Raw genomic sequence first — 11134 nt, forward strand, 5'->3', positions numbered from 1 at the left:
GTCTGTGGGCGGGCCTAATCCTGCAGCCTCCCAAAACTTCACCGCCATTTTTTTCATCCCCACAGCGACAGCACCAGCCAAACAAACCCCCACATTGCGGCTCCGGGAGCGGGAGGTGAGTTGGAGTCACTCGGGCCGGGCCTCACAACTGCTCGGCCCGAGACACAGAGCGGGCGGGGGAGCATCAGCGGCCATCCATAAACAGCGCTACCCGCGGCGCGGTGGCCGGGCGCACCGGGTAATCAGCTGGGGTCCGTCTCGGCCCTAGAGCCTGGTCGGGCCTCAACCGCTAGGCCCCGCACGGCCGCCGCGGCCTGGCTCAATTTTCAAAGCCCTTCCCCGGGTGCCAAAAGAGGGGGAGGGAGGGAGATGAGAGGGGGAGAGGTAGAGAGAGAGAGAGAGGGTACATACATGGGCAGGGAGAGAGAGGGGGGGGAGACAGAGAGGGGGGCAGGGAGAGAGAGGGGCAGGGGGAGAGAGGGGGGGACGGACAGAGAGAGGGTCAGGGAGGCAAAGAGTGACACAGAGCGCAGGAGCGGCAGCGCCCAGCCGTAAACCGCGCGGCCCAATAAAGCCCTGGCAACGCCGGGCACCCCCAGCTAGTGTTCTATAAAGTAGCAAATTGGTCATTTAAAGTGTCATGAAATAAAATGTTGACTTGTTGAATAAATTGGAACTCTTGTTAACATTCCCCTGAAAGTGTTGGCATTTGTATAATAAAAGAAAGTTGGCTTCATACTAAAGCTGTTTTCTTTTTATATCGATTTCAATTTAAGTTGATCTGTTGCACAATTTATATCTGCCAAAACCTATGTGATCGTAACTGTAAAATTATGTATAACTTAAGGCATGTGCTGTACTTAGTGGAAGGTGTGCTTCTGTGCAATGGGACTTTTTTCCTCTTTTCCGCGCGCCCCAGCCAAAATGGCCCATCTTTCAGGCGTGGTTTATTTTAAGAGCATGGGCAAGAGTTCAAACAAAGGGAATGGTATCCAAGCCTGAGCTCCAGCTGATGATCAGATTTGAATCTTTGATTCTATGGACTGGAGCTCCCTGGCTAATGAGTCTTCAGAACACAAATATTTTGGGTAGGCTGTTGAACAAAGGTTTTCTAATGGTTCTGCCTATTATTAAGAAAATAATTTAGTAAGATGGCTGATGTTCACTATTAATAATACAGCCTTAAATCACATTATAATTATAACATTTTCATTGAGTGTATGAAAGGTTTCTTACAAATGTATGCAATGCATCCACAACACAACATATGGTCATTTATACAATGCTTCAGTAAGTCCTGTTTAATACAGCTGGGAAATCAATTTGCTTCTTTTGGGTTTCAAGAATACAATGAATTAAAGTTTTTTTTGAGGCTTTGCATTTCTGCTATTCTATTTAAGTTCAACTTTTGGATTTTGTAGAAAGTTCTGTGTTTTAAACACAGCCAAAAAGCTAATGATTTTCTATTTTATAAAGTAATGAGTGAGTCATTTAAAATGTTAAATAAAATATTGAATTGTTTGAAATTCCCCTAAAAGCTTTTGCATTGGTAACAAAAGCTGGCTCTGAGCTGCTACAAGGTTTAAATTATCTCAGTTTCAATTTAAGTTACTCTGTTGAACAATTTGTACTGGAAAAATCTCCATGATCTTAACAGTAAAATTATATAAAACTCTAGTAATGGTGAAATTGTTACACAGAGATCTAGGGAACACCACCAAGTTTAGAAAGAGTAGGAGGTATTCAAGGAGTTTAAGTATGCCAAGCTTGGATCTTGAAAGCCAGTATATTTTAGGAGGAAGGGAAGACTGGGAGAAGTAAGGAGTCCCATAATTTTGATGTCCTGGGAAAGAATGAGTTAGAGTGACAGGTAATGTGATGAGTCTTCATTTCACTACAGGAAGGAACAAGAGTATGTTGAATGGTGCATTTAAAGCTTAAGAAAATTCAGAGCAAAGGCTAGAGCAGGAAGCATTATTATGTTAATAAAACAAACTATTCACCGGTCCAGAGATCATATTTATATACAATTCCATTTAATTGATGGACTATGCAGTCACTTAAAAAAAAATTGTTGATCTTAAAGGTTTTGGTGTTACCTTATTACCTTTTTCCATTGCTTAAAAAGAAAACAAACATTGCCTGTTCTAGTGATGTGTTTATTACATTACATGTTTGATTAGATTGATGGGGCTGGAGAAGAATGTAGTAGGTTGCTATTATGACTTCATTTCGAGTTGATTTTAACAGCTCTCAGACTGTGGTAGAACATCATTCTTTAAGCATTTGGAAAGTAATCGTGTCTATAGTTTGATTACATAGAAATGATTAGGGAGTTTCTTTTGTGGCAGAAGAGGGGCAGATCATTGCTATACTGAGTCGTGGATTACCTTTCCTTACATCCACCGAGAGATCAGGAAACAGAATGTGCTGGTATGCAAGTCTTACATAGTACACAAGACATGATTGCAGAGCTTACCAAACTGGTACCATATGGATCAGGCAATCCAGTGAAAAATGTATAGGTGTAAACATGTATCTCTCTGAATTACTAAACCAAAGCATGTAACAGAAGTAGCTAGGCATTTTAATGAATTAAAAAGTATGTGTTTATTTCCTGTTTTTGTGATGTTAGGAAATATTTTTTGCACAAAGCATACCTTCGTGTGCTCAAAAACAAATGCACACCCTTTGTTTATTTTTGTAATTAGATTATAGATTTATCTATTTTTGTTAAGATTCTGTTATGCGTTGCTGCAAAGTCAATGAAAGTTTCTGAGAGTGAATGAAATTGTGTATATTCGTGGGGAGGGGTTCAACTTTTCATAGCCAATCAGATTCCTCTAACTACAGAGTGCAAATTGAAATAAATTCCAAAATATCACTTTTTTATGAAGATCTGCACGTCTAATGGTAACAATTAATTCCCAAGGTTTCTGGCAAGTTTACCATGGTTCTGTCTTTAGCATTCAACTGTGTCTGTACCCAAATGGTCCCATGTAAGCCTAACAGACACACCCCTCATTCATTACTACTTCGTTTAAGATGAGGACAAACTTCTCGGTCAAGTCTATAAAACATTCTGTTCCTTGCAGGTGCAGTCACTCGCCTGTGCATCGATCCCGTGAGATGGCTGCTTGTGCCCTAGTTCCTTTTGTGGCAGTGGATCATATTCTTCCTATGGCGCAGTCCTTGCTGGAAGCCTTACCTGCTCCCACAGATCCATGTATACGACAGAACCACATCCATGGGACACTGCTGCAGGTAGAGTTCAAACATGAAACGTGAGAGTCTGGAAGGAGCTTTCATTTGTTGGAGCTGACTAAATAAATAAGTGAGCTATGGTAGCCAAACATGAGCTTGTTTCCTCAAGAAATAAACCCAGTATATATGTTGTACACCTAGATTCATCTAAACTAAGAAACAGAGACTATTTGAACCCTCACAGTCCTCAAGAACTCCCCAGTTACATTGCCAACTGAACGTTCTGCTCAGTTTACAGAGTTTGCTATCTGATCCATCATTCAGTGCTTCTAAATTTCCATGGGAAATAGTCCACTGTGGTTATTATAAATTAATAGCTCTTGCCCGTGAATAACAAAGTTTTGTAGTTTATCTTTTGGCATGCCAAGAATACTTTTTGTAACTTTCTCACATCTTCTGTCACAGTACAGGTAGACTATCCTTTATCCGAACTTCCGAAAACCGAAACCCTCTAAAAACCGAAAGTTTTTTCGTTCAGCGTAAGTCGTGCGCACGACATGACCAGAGTGGCGCACGACTTACGCTGAGCAGGGCAGAGGGTCACTGAGTTCCCTCCTGGGTAGGAGATTGCAGGCCGAGCCGGGCAGTGTGAAGGAGGTATACCGGGAGAGTGAACCCAACAATACAGTGGCCCGTCCGATAGCTGCAGCGGCCTGTCCGATATTCTTTTCTCCCACCCCCCCCGACCCCCACCCTTTCGGATAAGGGATAGTGTATCCTTTATCCGCACTTCCCAAAACCGAAATCCTCTGAAAACCGAAAGTTTTTTCGTTCAGCGTAAGTCGTGCGCACGACCCCGACCCCCCCGCCGACGCCGACCCCCCCGCCGACGCCGACCCCGACCCCCCCGCCGACGCCGACAAATTTCCCAGTCTTATAAAATACCTTCTGAAATCCGAAATTTTCCGAAAACCGAAACACGGCTGGTCCCGAGGTTTTCGGATAAAGGATAGTCTACCTGTATCGTCATTTAAATGAATTCTACAAAATGGCAGTGGAATGCCTCCAACAGGTGGTAAAGGTGCTATATTGTAATTGGATAATGAATAATATCATGCTGTTCAATTCAGTCTCATGACCCAACTCGTTCTTTTGTGTAATTGACTTAGAATGACATTATATAGCATAAAGCTTAATATTATAAAGCTGGGTCTGAGATGTGTGCATGATGGGTATGGCTGAAGTAATGCTGATAGTTATTACAATATAAATGTATATAGCAGTTTTACTGTCTGTTTTGATACATATTGCAGTGCAGATAAGGCTAGGGCAAAGGTCTTTACGACTATATGAGTAATTTGATGCGTTGGGAACAATCTTGCTTGTGGACCCTCCCCAAAGATTAAATGTGCTGCCGTAGTATTGGTGCTTTCTGGTGGCATGGATGAAATAAATAATACTCATCAATGCAATGATCAACGCTGAAAACTCACTTCCATCTTTTTGCAATATGACCACCCTACTGACTGTCACAAAGCTACAGTTAGCTCTCAAATCATGAAAACTACTTGAGACATCTGGAGTTGGCAAAACACTCATTCATATATTTAAAAAACTATAAAGAGTTGTTTGTCTGATCTTGGAAAACCAGATGTTGAGAAACATTATGTGCTGATATAAAAGGTTAATTATTATTGCTGGCGATCTTATGATAATTGTACTTTATGTGAATAGATTTTGCACAGCTCTAATTTAATTTAAATAATATTACTGAGGGGGGGGGGTGGAAGTTGTAGAAAGATGCCATATCAGGCTTCTTCAAGGCTTAAACTGCAATTATCAGATTCATTCGTACCTTCTAAAATCGTGTGGGAGCATGCTGCAACATACATCATAAAACCCACTTCATGTTTGGTTAAAGACTGCTGCAGCTGCACTGATAATACATGATCAAACATTACTATATTGTTTACCAAAGCCTCCCTCTCCAGCCCTAGCTTTACACGTGAAGACTTTAAAACCCTTATCATTTATAACTATTCCTAGTCTGCTCTGCCAAATCTAGTTGTTCCAAAAGTTTCCTCAGGAGTTTATATCTATCATAGAAATATCCAGCACATCAGGGGGGCCATTCGGCCCATTGTGCCTGTGCCCACTCCTTGAAAGAGTTATCCAATTAGTCTCACTCCTCTGTGCTTCTCCCATAGCCCTGCAAATGTTTCCTTTTCAAGTATATATCCAGTTCCCTTTGCCCAATCACATCATTACCTTTGTTACTGCCATTGTGGTGACTGTCTGCCTCCCAGTAGTCACCTTGCATTAACCAATTCCTGCTGCCTCTGCCATTCTATTTTATTAATTCTCTAACTGCCTTCCAAGTAAGGGGTCCCATTTTATTGTACAGCTAAATTGGTCATGTATATTTTGCTCAACCACCACTTGCTTGGGTAAGCAGATTCCCTTCCCTAAGTAAGTGATAGGCCAGCAAAAGATTATTCTACTATTGTAAATGCAGGATACTTTGAATTTTTATCCACACAGATTTTTTCATCGGGCTGGATTTTGCCACTGAGGAGCTTTTGGAGGCGGGACTCCCACTTGTCGGGTCGATGTCCCGCCTCCATCAACTTCTGGCCAACCCACGCTATTTTCCCTTGATTGACCTTGTTAAGTCCGCCCAGCGGGCTTAGCAGGCCAATTAAGGGAAAGCCGGTTACAGAGAACGTCAACATATGACGTTTCATCTGTCAAAATGACAGATGAATTGTCATCATTTGACAGTTCTGTGACGATGTCAAACACTGACATTCTCTCTAGTTTGATGAGTTTTTGAATTCAAGAGCTCATCAAACCTCTTTCTTTCGCAGAAATTAGATGGTTGTTGCATTGGAGAATGCAACAGCCATCTGTCATCTCTGCCGCGGAGGTGCGAGACTCTCCGCATACCCAACTCTTGAAGCCTGCAGGAAGAAACAAAGGTAAGTAAACTTTCTCGAACACTTTCCACTTACCTCACATAATCACCTCTCCACACTTGCACCCATCACTTACCTTCACAGCGCACTTTTGCACCCCTCCGACCCCCGCAGACCTACTACTCGCCTCGGTGACCCTGGCGGAATTTGGAACCTTGTGTGGGTAAAATGGGGATAATCCTCTTATCTACCTGTTAACTACCTGTTAACAGGCAGTTAAGTGGCACTAATCCCTTTCCTGCTGCCAAGGAGACAGGACCCGGCACCCGCCCCCAAATTGCAATTTTTCCGGCAATCCCGCCTCCCCAGGGCTGGCAAGATCACGCCCATCGTGTTGGAGTATTAGTTGACCAGAGAGATGGTATTCCCATCTAGTTCAAAGACCTCCCAAGCACATACCCAGCAGGAGTTATTGATCAATTTATTCATTCATTTCACTGTTTCCTCCACAATTCTACAATAACTAGGCAGCCCCAAATGCATGCACACCAGGTGTGTTATGCCGCTCCTTATCTGACTGACCATGGAACGCCAGTGTCAGCCTTGGCTCGGTGGGAGCACTGATGCCTCACTCTAGAGACTTGAGCACATAATCTAGCCTGGCATTTCAGTGCAGTACTCATTGGGTGTAAAGCGCTTTGGGACAGCCTGAGGTCATGAAAGGCACGATATAAATGCAAGTCTTTCTTTACTTGAGGTTATGTATGCTGTATGTTCCAGCTTCATTTGAATTAACCTGGCATACATATTGCCAATTGTCTACTATGCACCGTCAGTAGCTATGCTTCCCAAGGCTTTTTTTCCCCACACTGCTGTGTCTTTACCATTTAGATAATTAGTGGGCATGGCTTTATGTTTAGCTTTTTCATCTTTTGAGTTCCTTGACCTAGTTGCAAAAATCATCAAAAAGGGGTGTCAGCCCTCACCATTGGGTCTTTACACAGATGGCAGCTGAAGGATATTTTCAACTGGAAACACAGCTGAAATCTATATTTTATACCTACCTGTTATAATGGCACACTTTACTTCTGCTAGTGACTGGTATTTAACTTGTAGCTACCTCAATCTTCCCATAACTGATGATTTCATAGTGTATTCATCCATTAAGAAATCCATGTTTCCTCAATAGAAGGGGTGTGCTCGGATATTATCAGCACCCTACGTGTGCTTTTGTTATCTCTTTGACAAACTAAATGTTCTGGAGATTTGAGGAACAAGGTTCTGTTTGATACCATTCCAAATGGAACCAAGGGGCTGGATTTTCTCAATGGGGAGCTTTTGGAGGCGGGACTCCCATTGTCCCCACTGGCTTGGCTTAGGCCAATTAAGGGAAAGCCAGTTACAGGTGACGTCAGCGAGTGACGTTTCATCTGTCAAGAGCTTTTGACAAATGAAATGTCAGCATTTGACGGTTCTGTGAAGCTGTCAAACACTGACAATCTGTCCTCTAAGTTGAGCCCTTCCACTCAGGCTCAGTTAGAGATCTCTCCTGAGCAGAAAGCAGAAGGCTGCAGCTTTTGACAGTTCAGTGGCCATTCTGCTTTCTGTGCCGGTGAGATGAGGGACTCCCGAGACCTGAAGGGAATGAAGCCTGCAGGAAGAAGTAAAGGTAAGTAAAACTTATTAAAACACTTTACACTCACCTCACACACTCACCTCTTCACACTTGCACTCATCACTCACCTGCACACTGGACATCTCGGCCCCTCCGACCCCCGCAAACCGATGGCCCGCCTTGCTGACCCTGGCGTGGTTCGGAGCTGTCGGGAAGCCCACACTTCATGGCTGAAAATAGGGATTCTCAAAAAAACTACCTGTTAACAGGCAGTTAATTGGCACTAATCCCCTTCCCACCTTGGGGAGGCAGGTCCCAGCGCAGGTTGGGTACCCGCCTCCTGGGAAGATGGCACGAAGGTGGGTTGGGGGCAGGATGGGTACCCACCCCCAGATTCTGCCATTTTCCCAGCAGTCCCACCTCCCCAGGGCTGGCAAAATCACCCCCAAGTTCTTCTAATTTCAGCCTGCCCTGAAAATTAAGTGCTTTGTTGACATCACCTCATGCACATTTGCAGGCCATCCTTTGTTAAAACAATGGTAAAATTGAGCACAGCTGAAAGCTCTACCATCCCGGTTCTTTTTTGACTGGCTCCACTGATTCCTCGATCGCAGTGGTAGGTCCCACCAATGGTGCTCAGAAATTGGGGAGTGGATGTCACAAACTTTTCAACAACACTTTCAACCACTACAGCTACATTGAAAAGCTACCACCAGCTAGAATATTATCTTTTCATAGATTTTATAGTGCTGCTTTATAATAATACTAACTGGAGTGCCTGGCGGTGCCGAGGGTTTTTTGAGGGCATGTTGTTATGAAAAGTAGAAATAATTTTTATATATATATATAAATGAGTTTGTCTGTCTGTCTGTGTGGGAAGGAGAGAGAGAGAGGGGAAGGAGAGAGAGAGAGGGGAAGGAGAGTCAGCTGCTACTGAAACTAAGTACTCAGCCGGACCCTGACCAGCCCCAGACCAACACAGCCGTCCAAACACCAATCCGAGTGAACCAAATCATTAAAAAATGCAAAGAAACCTACCTGGAACATTGGAACAAAATAACCGAAAGCCAAAGCAGATTAGAATGTTACCGGGCCCTAAAAAGAGAATATAAACTGGCAGACTACCTCACGACCATCAGAGACACAAAACAGAGACAGACCCTCACCAGGTACAGACTAAGCGACCACCAACTGGAAATTGAAAAAGGCAGATACAAGAAATCCTGGCAGCCTAGAGAGAATAGAATATGCGATCAATGTCTGGCCGGCGAGGTTGAAACAGAAATGCATTTCCTCCTAAAATGCGAAAAATTCAACACATCAAGAAACATATTATTCAACAAGCTAAGCCAAACAACCCCAGATTTCAAGGAATTGGATGATCTGTCAAAATTGAGATTAGTCCTAGGAGAAGGAGACAGACCATACCTTGGGGCCAAATATGTAACAACATGTCACAACCTGAGGACTGTTTAAAATTAAGACTGTTTAAAATTAATACTGAACGTACCAAATGAAGTACAAAGACTGTTTAAAATTAATATTGTTTAAAAGTAATATTGTATGTACCCAACAAATGTCAAATCGATTGACACCTACAGAATGTTGGAAAACTGTACCTTTTTGCTATGTAAGCTTTGGCAATATGGTTCTCTGTAAACTTTCATGCCAATAAAGCATTTGAATTGAATTGAATTGAATTGGAAGGAGAGAGAGAGAGAGAGAGGGGAAGGAGAGAGAGAGAGAGAGAGGGGAAGGAGAGAGAGAGAGGGGAAGGAGAGAGAGAGAGGGGAAGGAGAGAGAGAGAGGGGAAGGAGAGAGAGAGAGGGGAAGGAGAGAGAGAGAGGGGAAGGAGAGAGAGAGGGGAGGAAGGAAGGAGAGAGAGAGAGAGAGAAAGAGAGAGAGAGAGGGAAGGGGGAGAGAGGGAAGGGGGGAGAGAGGGAAGGGGAGAGAGAGGGAAGGAGAGAGAGAGAGAGGAAGGAGAGAGAGAGAGGGAAGGAGAGAGAGAGAGGGAAGGAGAGAGAGAGGGAAAGAGAGAGAGAGAGAGGGAAGGAGGGAGAGAGGGAAGGGGAGAGAGAGAGGGAAGGGGAGAGAGGGGAAGGAGAGACAGAGGGAAAAGGAGAGAGGGAAGGAGAGAGAGAGAGAGAGGGAAGGAGGGAGAGAGAGGGAAGGAGGGAGAGAGAGAGAGAGGGAAGGAGAGAGGGAAAGAGAGAGAGGAAGGGGAGCGAGAGGGAAGGAGAGAGAGAGGGGCGAGGGAAGGAGAGCGAGGGAAGGAGAGAGGGAAGGAGAGAGAGAGAGAGAGAGAGAGAGAGAGAGAGAGCGAGGGAGAGAGGGAAGGAGAGAGAGAGGGAAGGAGAGAGAGGGGGAAGGAGAGGGAGGGGGAAGGAGGGAGAGGGAAGGAGAGAGAGAGAGGGAAGGAGAGAGAGAGAGGGAAAGAGGGAGAGAGAGGGAAGGAGAGAGAGAGGGGAGGGAGAGGGAAGGAGAGGGAGAGGAAGCGGAGAGAGACCAACACAGCCGTCCAAACACCAATCCGAGTGAACCAAATCATTAAAAAATGCAAAGAAACCTACCTGGAACATTGGAACAAAATAACCGAAAGCCAAAGCAGATTAGAATGTTACCGGGCCCTAAAAAGAGAATATAAACTGGCAGACTACCTCACGACCATCAGAGACACAAAACAGAGACAGACCCTCACCAGGTACAGACTAAGCGACCACCAACTGGAAATTGAAAAAGGCAGATACAAGAAATCCTGGCAGCCTAGAGAGAATAGAATATGCGATCAATGTCTGGCTGGCGAGGTTGAAACAGAAATGCATTTCCTCCTAAAATGCGAAAAATTCAACACATCAAGAAACATATTATTCAACAAGCTAAGCCAAACAACCCCAGATTTCAAGGAATTGGATGATCTGTCAAAATTGAGATTAGTCCTAGGAGAAGGAGACAGACCATACCTTGGGGCCAAATATGTAACAACATGTCACAACCTGAGGACTGTTTAAAAGTAAGACTGTTTAAAATTAATATTGAACGTACCAAATGAAGTAGAAAGACTGTTTAAAATTAATATTGTTTAAAAGTAATATTGTATGTACCCAACAAATGTCAAATCGATTGACACCTACAGAATGTTGGAAAACTGTACCTTTTTGCTATGTAAGCTTTGGCAATATGGTTCTCTGTAAACTTTCATGCCAATAAAGCATTTGAACTGAACTGAACTGAGAGAGGGAAGGAGAGAGAGACAGAAAGAGAGAGAGGGAAGGAGAGAGAGGGAAGGAGAGAGTGAGGGAAGGAGATAGAGAAGAGAGGAAGATACCCCGGGGAAGGGCTGGACTCAGAGCCTGGCGGGTGAAGAAGGGCGGCCGCCATTTTGTGAGGTCGGCTCTCTCTC

At 44.0% G+C, this 11134-nt stretch overlaps 1 protein-coding gene across 1 annotated transcript in view; it reads left to right on the plus strand.

Moving 5' to 3' along the window:
• Nucleotides 1–11134, plus strand: part of thada (THADA armadillo repeat containing) — a 502870-nt gene that overhangs the window by 252240 nt on the left and 239496 nt on the right. The window contains exon 28 of the mRNA XM_085980649.1: nt 3096–3264. Within this exon, the coding sequence (XP_085836775.1) occupies nt 3096–3264 (169 nt within the window). The remainder of the gene's footprint in view (nt 1–3095; nt 3265–11134) is intronic.

The sequence above is a fragment of the Somniosus microcephalus genome, chromosome 3 (genome assembly GCF_052327205.1).
Source record: "Somniosus microcephalus isolate GS21.2 chromosome 3, FLI_Smic_1.0, whole genome shotgun sequence".
Taxonomy (NCBI): domain Eukaryota; kingdom Metazoa; phylum Chordata; class Chondrichthyes; order Squaliformes; family Somniosidae; genus Somniosus; species Somniosus microcephalus.